This window comes from Globicephala melas, chromosome 10 (assembly GCF_963455315.2).
Source record: "Globicephala melas chromosome 10, mGloMel1.2, whole genome shotgun sequence".
NCBI classification, from domain to species: Eukaryota; Metazoa; Chordata; class Mammalia; order Artiodactyla; family Delphinidae; genus Globicephala; species Globicephala melas.
The window spans coordinates 48185288-48204520 of record NC_083323.1 but is presented as its reverse complement, the minus strand read 5'-3'; the positions used below and the strand labels follow the sequence as shown (position 1 = coordinate 48204520).

The window sequence follows — 19233 nt, the reverse complement described above, 5'->3', positions numbered from 1 at the left end:
GACCTTTCAAGCCCCAAGACTCCTGCCCCTTCATCTTTCCAAGTTGTGCCAGTGCAGTTGACCAGACAACCTGATCAGCACCCTCCTGCCAGCTTCCTGCTGAGGACAAGATGCTGCCACGGAGACCCAGCTCACCAGTGGGAATCCAGGCTTTTGTGGACAGATCTCTGAAAATCATGCTTGCCACACCTGTCCCTAGGGTTTGAATTACATTCTAGATGCTCCCTCCCCTCCCTCTTCAAAACTGCCATGTCACAACCTCTCAATGACTTCCAGAATGCTCTGTACCTTCCTGACCTCAATCCCCGAAGTTAAGTCAGTCTTACAAGCCCTGTACACCTCAGTTCCAAATTTCATGTTTCCCTGATGACCCCGAGACATGAAACCTCACAAAACTTACATATTAGCCTAAGTAATGATGCATGATGCCAATGAAAACACGATTAGAACAAAGTAAAGTCAATTGCTTCTGACTGCCTTCCTTTGCTACTTGCTCTCTCTTCCTATTCTCCTAGAAGGGGAAAATTCTTCAGATCAAGAAAAACTAAAGAGAACTTGTCATGGTGAGAAAGCTACTAACAATGATTCATTGATTTATTCAATGAAAATAGCATTAATAATAATAGTTACTCTTGACAAAGCATTTTCTCTCTCTTCCAAGCATTTTACATGCATTTTTAAAAATGTAACCCTCACGATGACCTTACAGTTCCCTTTTTACAGATGAAAGAAAAGAGGCTTGAAGATAGTCAATAACATTCCTAAAGTTTTGCAGGTAATGAAATCTAGGTCTACCTGAATCCTGAAGAAGAGCTCTTAACCATAGCACATGTTCACTGGTTACTCATTAGTATTATTTTACACCAACCTATTACACATCCCTGAGGGTGGTCATACCCAGGATGTCAATGGTTCTCTGATGTGGCTTTACATCTGCAGCTCTGATCATAATGGCACTTTCGCCTTTGATCTTGCATCACCATCTGCCCAAAAGAAGCCTGGTCATGGGGTTGCCAGACTCTCATTCTAGGTAAAGAGAGCAAAATAAGAAACTCTTGCCTTTGTATTTTCTCCTGTGAGCCCGACAGGGTTCAGGACATGATACCCCAAAACATGCCACCTTGATGTATTGAATATTTCACGCTGAAGGAATTTGAGAAAAAGCATTTGCAGAAAAGACTTTCTGACCTTCTCCTGAAGCAGGTCACATAACCAGAGGAAAGGAGCATTCTAGTCTTTGATGACAAGGAACTCAGAGGGGAATCTGAACAGCAGCAGGCCTTGCTAAGCGTCCCACCATTTACTACACTTTTCCATCCTTCACCAAATCTAGCATAAAAACACTCAGGTTTTACTGCTTCTTCAGGTCTTTATTTTCCTTTGAAGGTCCCTGTGTCACATATAATTTAAATAAACGTATGCTTTTCTCTTGTTAATCTGTCTTTTGTTACGGGATCCCAGTCAAGAGTTTAAAATGATAGAGAAAAAAGATATTTTTCGGGACTTCCCTGGTGACACAGTGGTTAAGAATCCACCTGCCAAGGCCAGGGACCGGGGTTCGAGCCCTGGTCTGGGAAGATGCCACAGAGCAACTGAGCCTGTGCGCCACAGCTACTGAGCCTGCGCGCTAGAGCCTGCGAGCCACAACTACTGAGCCTGCTTGCTGCAACTACTGAAGCCCGAGCGCCTAGAGCCTGTGCTCTGCAACAAGAGAAGCCACCGCAATGAGAAGCCCACGCACCACAATGAAGAGCAGCTCCCGCTCACCACAATGAGAGAAAGCCCGCGTGCAGCAACGAGGACCCAACGCAACCAAAAATTAATAAATTAAAAATATATATAATAAATAATGCTGCCTTTAAAAAAGAGAAGATATTTTCCTTCTCTATAAGCATTCAGATGCCGATTGAATTCCAGACAGGCCAAGATTACCTCAATCCTCCCCAATTCTTTTTTTTTTTTTTTACATCTTTATTGGAGTATAATTGCTTTACAATGGTGTGTTAGTTTCTGCTTATAACAAAGTGAATCAGTTATACATATACATATGTTCCCATATCTCTTCGCTCTTGCGTCTCCCTCCCTCCCACCCTCCCTATCCCACCCTTCCAGGCGGTCACAAAGCACCAAGCTGATCTCCCTGTGCTATGCGGCTGCTAATCCTCCCCAATTCTTTCAACCAACTATCTATTCAGTATAACTATTTAATAATGGCTAACATAAAATTTTAGTGAAAAAGAAAAGAAGGCAATAAAACTAAAAAGGAAAGACATTCTTTTTAGTAGCTGTACAATGATTTTTTTTTTTTTTTTATGGGGAAGCCTGACTTTGTTGGAAACGATTGATAAAAACTTTAGACTGGAAGAAGCAGCTCAGGAAATGGGGATCGAGTCTCACCCACTGGTATTCAGCTACTACCCAACAATCAAAATAATGACCTCTGATTGTTGTCAAGGACTAAACCGATGCTTTTACATAAACTATTTCACTTAACAGTATTGCTGTGGGAGCATTAAATAAAGTAGTTGAGATGGAAGCCTCAGACAACTAACCCTTTCTGCCCTTGACACTCACAACTGTGCCCCCACTATATACCCCAAAGCCAGTAGAATTAATCGCATTATATCCATTATCCATGTTTATGTTAGTGATCATGAGAAGTCCCAGACTCACAACACTGGAGCATTTAAGCAGCGCTCTTAATCCCCTCTCCTCAAGCACCAGGAAATAACGAGGGAAGAAAAAGTCTCTTGCCTCTTCGGCAGGTCCAGACTTTTCCCCGGACTCCCTCCCGGCCAGCCATGGCGCACTAACCCCCTGCAGGCTGTGTTCACGCCGCCAACCCCAGTCCCCTCCCTGCTATCCGACCGAAGCCCGAGTCTCAGCTCCCAGCCCCGCCCGCCCCGGCGGGTGAGCAGACAAGCCTCTCGGCCTGGTGAGTGCTGGTCGGCACCGATCCTCTGTGCGGGAATCTCCCCGCTTTGCCCCCCACACCCCTGTTGCTGTGCTGTCCTCCGCGGCTCCGAAGCTTTCCCCCTCCGCCACCCGCAGTCTCCGCGCGCGAAGGGGCTTCCTAGTGTGTGGACACCTTTCCTCCTTCACAGCTCCCTCCCACTGGTGCCGGTCCCGTCCCTATCCTTTTGTCTCTGTTTATTCTTTTTTCTTTTGCCCTACCCAGGTACGTGGGGGGTTTCTCGCCTTTTGGGAGGTCTGAGGTCTTCTGCCAGCGTTCAGTAGGTGTTCTGAAGGAGTTGTTCCACGTGTAGAGGTATTTCTGGTGTGTCTGTGCGGAGGAAGGTGATCTCCGCGTCTTACTCTTCCGCCATCTTCCCGGAAGCCCGTTCAGAGGCCTGAGCAGTGGGAGCTGCAGTCCTGACTCCAGCAGAGGCCTGAGGCCCAGTCGGTCCTCAGCAGGGAGTGGCAGGATGGGCACCGGGGCGCTTTCAGCACCGTCTGCGGCCTCGGTTTGAGGCGCAGTAACCTCGGGAGCTGTAGTAGTCCGTTCACCGTGAAATTCCTCTGAGTGACTACTTTCTGAAGGCTGGACACCGTTGTGTCTTTCCCCTTCTTAACCAGCTTAGAGTTCATTACCGGTTCATGAACCATCATGAGTACACCCTTGTGTATCCCCATGACTTCCTTGTCCTCATTCTCCCTATCCTACTTACTTGGCCAAATCAAAGTCTGCTAAATGTAACTTTCTGTCTCTTCTCTCTATATTTTCACCCACAACTCAATGTGGATAGAGACAAACACTCAACTACACCAACTGGTGTTCCATAATTTCATGACCTTGGACTTCAAGTGGGCCCTTAAAGTTGCCTGGTAATCTACATTGCACTCTCCTGATCCATCCATTCTTCTGCTTCTCACAAGCCTCCAACACTCCCTGAACCTCACTCTCAGCTTTCTATTTCACTGGGAAAACTTTAAACAACCAGTTAAAATTTCCAAAAGTTCTCACCACCACATTTACTCAGCTATCAGCATCAGAACCCACATAGTCTACCTTCCTACCTGTTAACAAAGATACATTTTTTGTGCACCTGCCTAAAGCCAGTTCCTCTGTGTCCTCAGTTCATCTCTCTATCTTACTCATGGAAGTACTCTGAAGTTCTTTCCTCTCTCTCCTATATCATGTATTGTTTTACTCTTAGATCATTTCTACTAATAGGTAAACATGCTACTTCTCCCATCTTAAAAGCAACAACTAAAAAAATTTAAAACTTCTTTTGATGTCATATCCTGACGTCTACCCCTTTCTTTGTTCTCCTTTGCAAAAAAAAAAAAAAAAAAAAAAACTTCTAAAAAGAGTTATCCATGTTTATTGTCTCCAATGTCTCTCTTAATCCCATTCTAGTCAGGCTTTTACCCTCACTCTCCAACTGAATTTCTCTTGTCCAAGGTCTGCAATGGTTTCCATGTTCCTAAATCCAGTGTTCAGTTCTCAGTCCTCATTTGACCAGACTTAACTGCATTTAATACAGTTTATTCCTGAAATGTTTTCTTCACTTGGCTTTCAAGACATCTCATTTTTTAGGTTGTCCTTTTATTTCACTGGCCATTTCTTTTCAGTCTCTTTGGTTGGTCTCTCCCCAGCCTCTTAAAGATAGTGTGCCTTAAGACTCAATACTTTGCTTTCCTTCTCTTCATTATATAAACTCATGACCTTCATAAGTTCAGCTGGTATTAGGTCTTTAAATACCTGCTCTACTTTCCACTCCTAAATTTACATCAACAGTCCAGAGTTCTCTCTCAACTCCAGACTGATATACCCAATAGCCTACTCAGCATCTCCACTTTGAAATCTAATGGACTCCTTAAACTTAACCTTTAAAATTGAATTTCTAGTTTTTCACCCAAAACCTGCTACCTCCAGTTTCCCCATCTCAGGTGATGACAACTTCATCTTTTTAGTTGCTCAGCTAAAAAATTAGAGATATTCTTGACTCATTTTGCTCCAACCACACTGGAGTGCTGGCTTTTCTTTTACCATTCAAGGCAAGTTTCCATTTTAGAACCTTTGCAAAAATGTTCCCTTTGCCTAGAATCCTCTCTTAGCTCTTACAAGTGCTTCCTCAATTGTTATCTCCTCAATGAAGCCAATTATAATTACTCCATTTAAACCTCTAGCCCATTTGCTTTGTCCCACCTGTAGTTTTCCCAGTTCCCCCATTCCTTTTTACCTTTTTCCCATAGCACCAATCACCTTCTAACATACCATGCAATTTACTAACATATTATGTATTTCGTTTATTATCTGTCTCCCCTTTGCTAAATTCTAAATTCCTCAAGGGCAGGGATCCTTGTTTGTTTCGTTCACCAATGTATCTCAAGTGCCTGGAACAGCACCAGGCACATGGTAGGTGCTGCAGTAAATATTTCTTGAGTGAAAGAATAAACTCTCACCACAATATTATGAGGAAGGCACAATTCTTTATCAGATGAGGAAACTGAAGCTTGGAGAATATGAGGGTCACACTACTTGTAATGGCAGGACCAAGATTCCAATCCAAGCCTCTCTCCCTAGAGTTCCCACTCACTATTCCATACCAAATGGTGTTTGCCCAAAGTGGCCAGAGGACAAAGGGGATACAAAGATGAAGGATGCCATGGGGAGTTGAGGGAGAAAGGGAAATAAACCTTTGTGTGCCAAGCTAAACAATTTGGACCACTTTCCACAGAAGAAGCTCTGAAGTAAATGGCTACATAGTTACATCCATATTTTGGAGAGATAACTCAGACAGCTACCAAATGGAACACTGGAAACCAACAAATCGCCGGCAGAGAGAAACACCAATTTTAATGGGTCTTAATCCAACTCTAATATTTCCACAGCTAAAAATGACTCTCCTTATACTAATTCATTAGTCCATGGTTCATTTAATCTGGTCCCCACTTTAGAAAAAGTCTGACACAGCATAAATAGTTACGAAATTATACTTTATTCATATATATTAAATATTGATAAACAAATATATGACTTTCCATTTGGGTACAATCACAATTGTCAGCAATATTCTGAAGCACCAGGCATGAGATGAGATGAGATGCTATGTTTTTATCACGGGACAAGTCATATCGCCTGACACACTCAAGTGCTGTCTGACATGCCATCATAGCGGTGGCTCAGAAGGCATAGTCTCAAATAGGCAGCAACTGGATGGCATCATTTCATTTATCAGCATTCATTATATCATCAAGTGAAATGAATGCACAACCCACAGGGTCTTGCTTAGGTCAGCTGCCTAGTTGGTCCCTGAGATAAAGCCTTGTAATCACATAGACTTGCCTAGTGAGTCAGAAAAAAAAGGGTCAAGTGAAATAGTCACAGAATACAGGAATTATAAATAACACATAAATTAATAGATACTCATTTTCATGACATAAAAGTTACTATTATAAATACTTTGATAAGTCTAAATATATATTCCCCATATAAATAATGTAAAATATTAAATATTAATAAATAGATTTAGATTTAAAAATTCAAATATTGCAGGCAGGATTATTTCGACGCTCTCTGGCCTCGAAACAGATTCTGACTTCTCCTCCGCTTTCTGAGGTTAGATCTTGGCGACAGGTCCTTCATCACTCTGATGAGTTCACTTATGGCTTTGCGCTGGATCTGCAGATCATCTACCTATTGGGAAAGAAAACAGCAAAATTAATTTCAGGCATACAAATCATTAGGATATTCTGCTGTCATGGTCCAAGAAAGTAGAAGTATTCCTTTAAAATAAATTATTTTCACTAGCAATATATTACCTTAATATGTAATGTTGGTTTCTTCAGTGATTAAGACTAAAATTATAATTAAATTGCTAGTTGTGCTGTAACATGGTGGGACACATTACATATCCTTTAATTTACCACTACAGAATTCTGAAAATTATATAGCAGAAAGAGCCCTGAAGTAGTGACAAAAAAATGTGTGTTTGAATTCCGTGTGTACAATACATGTGACTTTAGTCACTTAACCTCTCCAAATCTCTGTTTTCTCCTCTGAACGATGAGGAGATTGTTTAGACGACCTCTAGGCTCTCTACCACTTCTATCACTTTGTACTTAGTCTTTGCTATAAGTATCAAATGAGTTACTATAGCCAATGGCTCTCACCTTTGGTGTGTAGAAGAATAACCTGGAGACCTAATGAAGAACTCAGACACCCAGGTGTATGAATTCAGACTAGGCCTGGGCCATTGTGTAGTTACTAACATCACCAGGTGATTCAGGCACCACCAAAGTTTGAAAACCACTGGTATAGGTTCAGTACTTTGTAAACACCAAGTCCAAGTCAGATGAAAATCATTAATTTTTAATTTCCCCCAAATTAGGTCAGTCTCATCATTTCCATAATGGGATTAAAAATAAACACCGATCATATTTACATGGCAATAATCAATTACTGGTATATAACACTTAAAATTAGGAATGAAAGCAAATTTCCCGGTACCCTGCCTTCCATTCCAGCAAATTGAACTATTTTCTCACTCTACCCAATAGGACCATTTAGGTGAAGTCATGCTTCATAAAATGAGGACCATTTACTTTCATCTTTGCTCTGCCACGAGATGTCTTTCTAAAGCTGGAAACACTGCAGCCACCTTGCCGCATTTCGGAGAATGACTAGGCTACAGGACTAAAAGGCATAACATGCCGTAAATACGTTCGCAATTGAGCAAAAAAAGACAATGGTTGAGAGCTCACTCAGGACTGCCCATTGTGAAGCAGGAGGCTTGGAGCTTCCAGAAGGATGGGACCAACAGTTGTTTTTTTTTCAAGGCCCAGTTACAGCAGAATAGAAAAGTTTCTACCGGGTGTGTGTTTACAAGTGATAAATTGAACTTTCCAGTGTTCAAAGCATCACCAAGAAACTAAGAGACTCATCCAGGACTGAACAGCAAGCCAGAGGCAGCACTGGGCTAGGAATAAGTGCTTTTTCATTCTCTAGCCTGCAACCAATGGATATCTGCTGAACACCGGAAAACATTACCAGTGGAAGTAGTAATGGTCTTATAATTTTTCCAAGCCACTCTCATACCATCGAACATACTGGAGACTAGAGCAATCTTGAAGAGCAGCACTTATTTCAGTTCCTAGGACCTTATGTGAGATTGCTGAGAGGCAGACCCAGTTATAGGGAGAGCTGGGCACAAATCCTGAGAGCACAAGTCATAACGGGACCCCTCCTCTTCTCATTCAAGCCTATTTATACCAAAGCCAACGCCCCCGCCCCCCAAAAAATCTGGAGGCCTTTGTCTCTTAGATGAAATTTTGGAAAATGTGACGTCTTTATGCTTCAAAGTTATTTTTCACCTTCTAGAAACCATAACTTTAAAGACTCAAGGCAATTTGATAAGATAAAGCTGAGGAGCCTAAGGATTTCTCCAGCCAAGATGTTCTAGTATCCAAAAGTTGATAGGACAGTTCCTTCATAAGGTATAAATTCTACCTATTTTCTTTTCTAAAAACAAACACTCTCACTTCTACTTGGGCTGCACAATCTGAGAGGTTGACCAGAGTCTGGCTGTAGGAGGGCCTTTGTCTCCTCAAAGGCCATACCTTTCTCCTAACTCATTCTCATTTTCTGTCCATGGCATTGTAGAATTTTAGAGCAAAGGAGACCATAGAAATTATAGTGAACCCAACAGGCTCCTTTTAAGATGAGGAAACAGCCCCAGCCAGGCCTGTGATTCATCTGAGATCACACATTTCTTTGGTGGCTGAGCTAGGAGCCACCCTCCCACTTCTCCCCCCGCCCTCCCACTGCTCTTTCCATTAAGACATGCAACATCCTATTCAAAGCAAGAGAATTTCCAACACACAAACAAGGGGCAATGGGAGAACTGCTTTTCAATACTCCCCCCACTTCTTCACTACTTCTTTCTCACTGATTTGTTCATTCACCTATCTTTGTGCTGTAGACATAATTCCAGTATTTTCCCAAATCACAAATTTAAGTGACTCGCATAACTGACTTTGCAAAGTCACCCAAAACACAAACAGAATTGGTAAAGAGGGGTTTTGGCCACAGGTTCATTTCATAGCTTTAACAACTGTACCCAGTAGCTAATTTCTACTTTCTGGGAATGAAGTGCTTTGCAAGAGCCTCTGCAATGAAACCAAAAAAAAAAAAAAAAAAAAAAGAATTAAGATCATCTCACCGGAATTTGAATCAGCTTTTTGAAGTCATCCAGTTTCTCAGAGCTGCCATTTAAGAACTTCTGAAACATGTCCTGCTTGATGATATCCATGCTCCTTTGAATGATCTGGTTACCTTTTAAGTTTTCAAAGAGTTTGAAGTAGAAGGAGACGATTTGGCTGTGAATTATTTTTTTGTCACTCTCCTTGGGAGAAAAAGGCACAAAGAGAAATTGATGTGAATTTATCCATCAGAAAATAAGCAATAGGAAAATTAGCCAAGTGGAAATGTTCAGCTTACATCTTTCCAATTCTCCAAAATTTCTAAGAAAAGAGGCCCACCACCAGCTACATCTGGGTTACTTGCATTCTGAGGAAACAAAACAAAACAGGAAAAAATTGGCTTACAATCAGTCCATAAATTGCCCTAAAACTGTACTTCAAGTTTTATTGAACTTGGATGCTGACAGTGTTCACTGATTTTCTTTTCAACACTCTGTTTAGTTCTAACAATGTTTTCTCAAAAGCTATCATGTTGGATACAGCCAAAGACTATCATGCTATTTTAGCTTTCTTATTTACTAATATAACTTCACAAATAAACTCAACAAGGCTGATGATACTTCGGTTGTCCCAAATAACTATAGTAAGGGACAGAAAGTATTTTTAGGTCTAGTGAAAAACCCCAGCAAAGCCATCTCACTATAAAATACTGCCCCGCTATGGTACAGGTTTTTAGAACCTCTACCCGTGCCCTCCTATAAGATATTATGTCAGCTTTAAAAGATAGCTCCAGCTGTAATTATAGTAGCTAAATTTTGGACATATAATAAAATATTTAAAATGCAAAAAACTATTTTAATTAACCATAAGTAAAAATTTTAAGAAACTCATAAAATGAAGAAAAAAATTTTTAAATAGAAAGCAGATTAAACTCCTACAAAAAAATCTCAGCAAATGACTACTCCAAGAGTAATTCACAGACAATCTGGATGGGACAGTAAAATTTGAAAACCACTTTTGGGAGAAAAACACCTGTAAGTGATTTTATTTTTAAGCCAAAGCTTTAAGGACCTCATCTTCTTTAATTGATCAGTTATTTCAAATGACCATTGTTAATGCTAATCTTGACCTTCCTTTGACTGTCACCATCATAGCAGCCTGAGAAATCAGAAAGAAAGACCTAGTCATTTTTTCAGTATGCATACTACTTGACATCATAATTAAATGGATTCTCATCACAAAATTAGCGATGCTCTAAATTATACCCGTATTATGCCCATCTTTTGGAGGATTCACGAATCCCCACTGAGTCTCCATAGCAAATTGAGCAGAGAGTTAAAGCACTATCTGGATCGTTTAGTCAAAAAAACACATCCAGCCAACAGGAGCCACAATAACACCAAGTCTTCTCAAGATGACTGTGGGCTAGAGATGAGAGCCCATCACAGATACCATTACAAGTTAACATTAAACATCAGTCATTTCAACCACAAGCATTATTAAAAGGTCATACTTACAAAATATTCCTTTAGGTTTTGTATTTCTTTAAAAAATGGGGCCTGGCAGTAAGAGCCAGAAGAACCCAAAATCACGCATAGCTGAAAAGCTAAGAAATAACTGGTATATTTCATTGTTCCGGAGAGAGTTAGGTGAAGTAGTTGTAGCTCCTGTATTAAGTTGATCAGGTCCCAAGGACGTAGCTGATCTCTCTTTTCTAATAGCTGATCTGCAGATGATCAGAAGAATGTACTGTGTCTCCTTTTGCTACTGGTATTTATACCTAGTTGAAGTCTCGTCAGGATTACGTATTTTCACAAGTTTTTTAAGATGAGATGGTGACAGATAGAGATGCTAGTTAGTTGGTATTAATAACTATGGTTTTGTGGCATTTTGGTGTTGTAGTTAAGAGTTTCCTTTCAACTCCTTGGGTCTTTTGACGAGGAGACAGACCCATCATGCCCACCTGTGCCATTCTTGTGGGATACTTTGAAAGCACTTTCACTTCACACCATCCAGGGATTGGAAATTTTTGTGCACCTCCTCCTTTTGCTCTTGTAAAATGTTGATTCCTCATCCAGAGATTACACTGATCATTCGTTTGTGGTCGGAAGCAAGTAAAAAAGGAAATTCTAGGGGCTCTCAAACCTTTACAAAGGGGGTGCCTCTTAAAATTTTTCTTGCAAATGACCAGAAATCAAGGAAAAGAATGTGGTTAGAAAACCAGTGTGGTAGGAAGCCCTTCATCAAAGATGGTTAATATAATATCTACCACAAATTTATGTTGCTCTGACCAACAATGCCCAACAGAAATATAATGCAAGGCAATTTTCTAATAGCCCCATTACTAAAGGTAAAAAGAAACAGGGAAAAATAATTTTTAAATATATTGTACTTAAACCAATATATCCAAAATACCATTTCAATATGTATCAATACAGAAAAATATTAATAAAATATTATACATTCTTTTTGTTATACTAAATCCTAGAAATCTGGTGTGCATTTTATACCTATGGTGCATCTCAATTTGGACTCACCATATTCCAATGCTCAATAGCCATGTGTGGCAAGAGGCTACCATATTGAACAGCAGAGCTCTAGATGATAAATTGTTCCAAATAATCACTAATGATAGATTTTATTTAACTTTTTTTTTCCTTTCAGATACAAATAGGATTGTTTTTTCTCCTCTCTTAGTAATTTACTTATGAAATATAGCACTTAGGGATGGCACAGAAGACCCTCCACTATTTGATTCCAGCCCACCTTGCCTTTCAACCTGTACTGTATACACAGCAGTATTGCAGTTATGAATGCAGACTTGAATCCTGACTCCACTGCTATCTAGCTATATGATTTTGAGTAAGCTTCTTAACTCTTCTGTAGCTAGGTTTCCTTATCTTCAAAGTGAACCTAATATTAGTATCTTCTCCGGGCTTCAGTTGAAAATTGTCAGATGATAATTTATAAAGTGCTAAGAATTTTGCCTATCATGTAGTAAGCACTCAAAGTGATCTATTCCTATTCAGGCACATTGGATGACTAGTCATTCCTAAAAAAAACACACCCTGAGCTTTTGCTCATGCTGTTCCTTGATTTCCCACATCTGTGCCTCTCAGAGTGGCACCCAGCCATCCAAGTCCTACCTAAAAGTCATTATCTGCATGAGTTCTCTCAAAATGATCCTTCTGAAAAGTAATCTCACATCTTGTCTACAAAGGTCTAGGAAAGTGGTTCACACTTTTCTTAGAGTCTTGATCCCTCAATCTCATATTAGAGTTAGTTATGTATCTTCTCCTAATCTAGAGACTGAGTTCCCTAGAATCAGAAATTGTTTCTGTTCCGTAACACAGTTTTCTTCCCTAAAACCATTGTAGCGTGGAGATTTGTCCATAGACAGCACTGAATAAAAGTGAACTTGAATGCTTAATTCAGGGCCTACTCTTCCCTCAAGCTAATTTTCTTCAAGTTCTAATCCCAATGCTATCAGAACTAACCTGTAGGAAACTCGTTTTTAATTAAAGAGGGTTCATGATTAATGTTGGAAACCTGATGCTATGTCTCTTTAGCCAACCCCTGCTTACTGGGGCAATTCCATGTATTATTTTATGTGAAAAAGGCCTGAAAACTGTTTGAGGGGTTATCTTCCCAAAGAATAAATAAAATCAAAAAGTGTTTGTGGGACCAAAGCCTCACATCAAGCAAGTGAGGAGTGTCAAATTACACTGCTGCCCACAAAGCTCTATTGTGTCGCTCCTCAAGGAAAAAGACGGCCCAGATAAAGTGCTTACAGGGTGACACTGTGACAAGAAACCCTTTCCAAAGCCTTGAGACAAGTGCAGGCACTCAATACTATCCAGGAAACCTATGACCAAACTCCAAGCTACTGTAAGGAATGTTACCAACGTTCTGGAAAGAAATAAAAATTTGTTCTGCTCATCCCTTGATCTATCCACTGGAATATGGTGTTGGGGGTGAGGAGTTAAGAATAGCGAGGTCCATAATTGGGAATTACACTTTGTCTGGGGCTTTGTAAATTGCAAATCCCTATTCAAAATCATACGTGTATATATATATATATATGTATATATATATATATACACACACACACACACACACACACACACACACACACACACACATTAGGGATATGTTTACAACATGGCCAGATGTATAGAATTAGTAAATACATGGCTAAAATTCAAGCTCTAATAGCTCTTGATGGCATGGCCAAGCACAGCACAGAATTAGGGAATTACAGAGACTATCTATGGCCTGTTCTCTCATTTTTTTTAGATTTGTAAATCAAGACCCAGGAAAAAACCAAGTTGCTGTGCTTAAATTCATTCAACTGGACAATGTAGAGCTCAGTCTAGAGCCAAGGCCTTTTCCTTAATCTACCTGTCCCCAATCAATAGGCATCAAAACTGCTGTATGGACCAATAACTGTGTTAAATATGTGAATTCAAGTAATTACATCCTATCAGGCTTTGATTCTGGGACTTTTTTTTTTTTCTGTAGAATTTGTGAGATAATAGTCACTCTTTAATTCCTTAAAAAATAGTAAGACTGCAAATAAAAGTTTTGAAATTATTGGTTAGACATCCCAGCAGGCCCAGCTTCGTGGACATAAGACCTGTACAGTCTATCAGGACCCCACACTTAGAGGAGCCCACATTTGGTTTCATGCTTTGTTGTTACCTTGTTGAAATTCCTAATAATTTTTAAACAAGCGGCTCCCATTTTCATTTTGCACCAGTTCCTGCAAATTCTGTAACTGGTCTTGCATCCCAGGCTGGAAGTGAATCACATCCTATGAGATTTTCATCTTTCAACATATGATTTTGGGGTCCAGAATGTTGTCACTACAATAGTATATTCTTTGATCCTTTCCTGTCTTGTCAAGTTTACAAAAAAAGATGTTTCTCTCTCTTTTCTGCCTGTAAAACACCTTCTGTTGCACATGCAAACTAGAGGTTTCACACTTTGTTGGTTCAGCCAACACTGAGACTGCAGAATCATTCACCACCAAGATATCCTTTAAAAGTTTTTCAAACCCACCAGGAGCCAAAGTGTGAGCAAATTACTAAAACGAAGGGACTGAAAACTTTCTTTTTTCCCTTCAGCCAGACTTCTTTCTGAAAACTGGCGATGGTTATGCATTAAGCGTCAGCAAGACTTTCGATCGTATCTCATGCTATCCTCAGCCCTCGCTGAGTAGGCAGTCGTAAGACAAAACTTACACCTTTGTTGCCCTTTTTCCTCTGTGGTCAGCAGTCCTATCCCTAGCGCTCACAACCAAATTATCACATCCAGACTTTGGGGTAGGTTTCTTCCACCGAGTATGAGTCAATGTTGGATCTGTGCCCCACGCTGCCTTGACCCTGGGAACTCCTGACAGCACGCAAGCTGAGCCTACGGAATAAAATGATATACAGAGTGGAAATCCACGTGGAGTCAGATTTTCCCCGAAATTTGACTCAAAACTCCCATATGTTAGAGGAGAGTTTTCTGAATCCCCCTTTTTCTTTCATGCCATCTGGGCAACTTTGAGACTTGAGTCAAAGAATATAGAAGACATTATACTTATGTAGTATATCAGCCTACAATATTTTCAAGTTTATGTCAAATGGGATTGTATACTGTTCATCTAGGGATTCATGTCATGCTTTGAAGGTCATATTTTTAATGCACAAGGAATTTTAAAGCATCTACTAAGTGCTAAGTACTGTGATTGACACAGGGTTATTAAAGAAGGATGGGACAGTTTTGTTGGGAAAATATTTGTTTATATCCTAATATCACTCAATTAGTAAGTCTTTGTTGAGCACCTACTCCATGCCTATAGCCCTAGAGGTTACAAAGAAGTTAACAGTGAGGCAATCTGGCAGGAGCATATGTCTCCACATTGGTAGCTAGGATTGATTCCACTGTTCTGATTACTGGGTAGGTATCCATATTCTCCCTTTTTCTCCACGTATGTACATCCTTCCCAGGGTGTTCATATAGGTGAAGAGGACTGATTATTGCATAGAGAGTAAAACACATACCTGACATATATATTGCATTCCCTCCTCCTATACCCAAGGCAGGCATCACTAGTTAGCCATGGTGTTCCTTCCTACTAAGTTTAGATGTAGACTCTGAATCCTTTTCAACACTGAAATCTACCAACTCATTATGTGTTTCATTATCCATTTGTCCCCTTGGGGCAAAGGTTTACTTGTTGCTGTGCCTCATAGCGAGATGAGTTCTTACAAATTACAAAGAAGTAAAAATTATGATCTCTTCCTCCAAGAACATTAGTATTAGAGAAGAAAAATTACAATTCATGAAGTAATATAGGGGAAAGACCTCTGGCCTGAGAGGAAGGAGTCCCAAATTCTGGTCCTAGAATCTACCACTGGTATGTGGGATTTTGAGCAAAGCCTTTACCCATGCTTTACATCTCAACATCTTAAAAAGAAGAGTTGGATCCAATGAACTGTTTCCTGCCATTTCTAACATTCTATGTTTCTACGACTGTGATTTATGAGGAATATATTACTGAGAACTAATATTATGGGAGATAGAGAGTCCAACAGGTTTAGGAATTCAAAGAGAAATACAGTTGTCCCTTGGTATCACAGGGGACTGGTTCCAGAACCTTAGTGGATACTAAAATCCACAGATGCTCAAGTCCATTTTATAAAGTTGCATAGTTCAGTGGGCCCTCCGTATGTGCGGGTTCCACATCTGTGCATTCAATCAACTTCCACGAATAATATAGAGGGCCAATTGTAATTGTCTGAAAGATAGAAAAGTTGAGGAATTTCATGAATGGATTGAATTTTAATTTCAGTTGAATTTGAGCTTTTAATTTTAATTGAGCCTTGAAAGATGTATGGAATCTGTAAGGTCAAATGTAAGGTTCACCATTTGTACTTAACTCCGGGGCCACGTGCTTCTTTTTGCAATGATGTCAAAAAGCGAGTTGCCCTCTGGGTGGCCCCTGAAATGGCACTAAGCTTTGAAAACGTGTGCATCCAAAGGAGAATTAACCGTTCTATCTCCCATCGTAAAAGTTCCATACAACAGACTGGCAGATTTAGATTTTCCCCAGGTTAACTGGAGGAAGAATTCTGAAACCATAAACATCCAATGAATAATAAGTTTTTTTTCTAAGCCAGGGTTTCACAAGTCATTATTACTGTGTCCTTAATCCCTGCACCAATTCATTAACTACTCGAGCCAAATTCCCATCTGTTAGTTTTTCAAATGGAAATTGTTTTTAAAGGTTATAAAATTATGTAGGAGCTTTTAAATAAAAAACAGACTATCCAGAAGGGCACAGAAAAGAAAAAATAATCTATGACTTCACTATCTATGGGTAAATACTCTTAGCATTTTGACCCAAATTCTTTCATATTTTTTCTAATACTGTATCTAGCTCAAAATTATTCCTTAATAAACTTCTGTGTTTATTAAATATGAAGAAAAGTAGCCTACTGATTATGTCCAAAGACTCTGGAATCAGGCTTCTTGGATTCAGTTATGACTTTGCTCTACACTGTTGAGTTGAAGTGAGATACTTAACTTCTCTGTGCTTCAGTTTTCTCATACATAAAAAGGTGATATAAACAGTAGCTGTCTCAAAGGACTACATGAGTATAAATTAGGTTAATATGTGCAGTGATGCAATGCCTGACATATAATAAGAGCTCAAATGTGTGGTCAACATAACTAGTGCCTTCCAATACACAGATCACAACTTCCTGGCACATGGAATAAAACACTTCACAGCCTCTTGCAGTTAAATGGGATCTTGGGACATTTTCTGGCCAGTCTAGTTGGAGTCTAAGTAATGTGTGTCACTTCTGGGCCAAGACTAAGTAAAGCCCCTGGGAAACCTTCCAGTTCTCTCCTCCCTTGCTGGAGCGACGGTCGAGGTCATAGGTTTTGAGAGCATGAAACATGCGAGATGGAATACATATGTTACCGCCACTTTCTTTCAGAACCCGTAAAGAGATAAAAAGGTTATAATGCCTCAAAGAGAAAGAGAATAAGACAACAGTAGGTGATAAATGTCAATAAAGTTATGAAAGATGGAAAGAGAATGAGCAAGTGATAACTGACCTCAACTTTAGATTTCTCTGTGACAAGTACCACAACAAGCTGAAAGGAACTCAACAATCTGAAAATCAGTTCACATGGTAGATTTGAAGAAGATTCAAGAATTGGGCTATCAATCACCTTTGAAAGAAGAAGCTCAAGGTAAGATTGAAAATAGAACAACCTTGAAAATACATACACATAAGATGTAGTTAGATCCCTTCTAGCTAATTCAGCCAGGCCACTACCCATGCCACACTTTGTTTGAAGATTGAAAGTTTGTTTTTCAGCAAGGTTCTAGATATCTAACACAGCCAAGGAAGAAGTGAAGTATCTTGATAAGATTAGGATTTAATTAAAAGTCATCATACTGAACAGTGAGACCACTAGGCTTCCAAAATGCTTACTCTATTAGACTTACATCCCCCAGGCAGGTGACGAGAAGATTCTCCTCTTGAAAAACTGCCCAGCCCAAAGGAAAAGATATACTGACATTTGATGTATCCTTCAAAAAAGCACACTAGTTTCAAGTATTACCCTATGAGAACGCATGTAAGTCAAGAAGCTCCATCTGGGGCTTCCCTGGTGGCACAGTGGTTGAGAATCTGCCTGCTAATGCAGGGGACACAGGTTCGAGCCCCGGTCTGGGAGGATCCCACATGCCGCGGAGCAGCTAGGCCCGTGAGCCACAACTACTGAGCCTGCGCGTCTGGAGCCTGTGCTCTGCAACAAGAGAGGCTGCGATAGTGAGAGGCCCGCGCACCGCGATGAAGAGTGGCCCCCACTTGCCACAACTAGAGAAAGCCCTCGCAAGGAAACGAAGATGCAACACAGCAAAAATAAATAATTAAATTACTCAACTCCTACCCCCAACATCTTCTTTAAAAAAATTTTTAAAAAAGCTCCATCTATGCATATAAGACACCTTCCAATAATTAGGACTTCATTATTACATATGAAAACATGAATGACCACAAAATACTTTAGAAAACACTTTAGGATAAAAGATAAAATTCAAAGAAACAAATAGGGAAACATTTTTGGAGGAAACAAAGCAGAAGAAAAAAACTGCAAAAAAGTATTTTTTAAGTAAGAGAAGATTCATGAAACAATTAGAGAAAAAAGAATCTCTTAGAACTTAAAACTATAGCAACAGAAGTTTAAAAAGCAATAGAAGGGTTGAAATGTCAATTTGAGGAAATCTCCAAGAATAAACAAAATGACCAAGAGCTGGAAAATGTAAAGAAAATTACAAAAACTTCTAAAGAAATGATTCAGGAAGTCCAACACATATATAAGAAAAGCTCCAGAAAAAGAAAAGAAACAATTAAAGGAAGACAATTATCAAGGAACTTTAAGAAAATTTCTCATAGCTGCAAAACATCAGTTTCCAAAATGAAAAACCCAATGAATTCCTAGCAAAATGAGTTTAAAACGACAGACCACAAGGTACATCATTAAATTTCAGAGACTAGTAAACAGAGAAGATTCTCAAAGTTCAAGAGAGAAAAGCAGGTCACATACAAAGGGTAAGGAAACAGAATGTTGTCAAACTTCTCAATAGCAATTCTGGAAGCTAGAGACTGATGGAACAGTATGTTCAAATATTTGAATAAATCAGAATCAAATCATGTCCAGACTTGAATTTTATGCTCAGCCAAGCTATCAATCAACTGTTAGGATAAGGACACTTTTCATTCATGCAAGATCTCGTAACTTTATTTCCCATGTACGTTTTCTCATGAAGGATCTTGAGAAAGCTGAGAAAGTATTTAACCAAAATAAAAAACTAAATCAAGGAAGAAGACCTGGGATCCAGGAAACAGAGGCTCCAACACAGGAAAGAAACTATGGGATTTTCAAGCACGTTATGAAGATAGATGTGCAGCAGACCTACAGGGCAACCAGCACTTTTTGGAACTAAAGGACTGAGGAGTTCCTGAGGGATGCTTCCAAGAAAAAAAAATGTAACTAAATGTGTTTCACTGTACTATA

The 19233-nt window shown here is 39.7% G+C and overlaps 1 protein-coding gene across 1 annotated transcript; it reads right to left on the bottom strand.

Moving 5' to 3' along the window:
* Positions 1–6508: 6508 nt before the first annotated feature.
* Positions 6509–10778, bottom strand: IFNG (interferon gamma). The gene is made up of 4 exons (XM_030866936.2): positions 10665–10778; positions 9446–9514; positions 9168–9350; positions 6509–6643 (listed from the first exon to the last, which is right to left on the bottom strand). Exons 1-4 carry the CDS (start codon positions 10776–10778, stop codon positions 6509–6511), a joined length of 501 nt encoding a protein of 166 aa, XP_030722796.1.
* Positions 10779–19233: the final 8455 nt, after the last annotated feature.

Coding starts and splice junctions, on each gene's coding strand:
- IFNG (XM_030866936.2), bottom strand. CDS start 10,778: ATGAAATATACCAGTTATTTCTTAGCTTTTCAGCTATGCGTGATTTTG. Junction 9,515..10,664: donor AAAACCTAAAGGAATATTTT/GTAAGTATGACC, acceptor TTGTTTCCTCAG/AATGCAAGTAACCCAGATGT. Junction 6,644..9,167: donor AAAAGCTGATTCAAATTCCG/GTGAGATGATCT, acceptor CTTTCCCAATAG/GTAGATGATCTGCAGATCCA.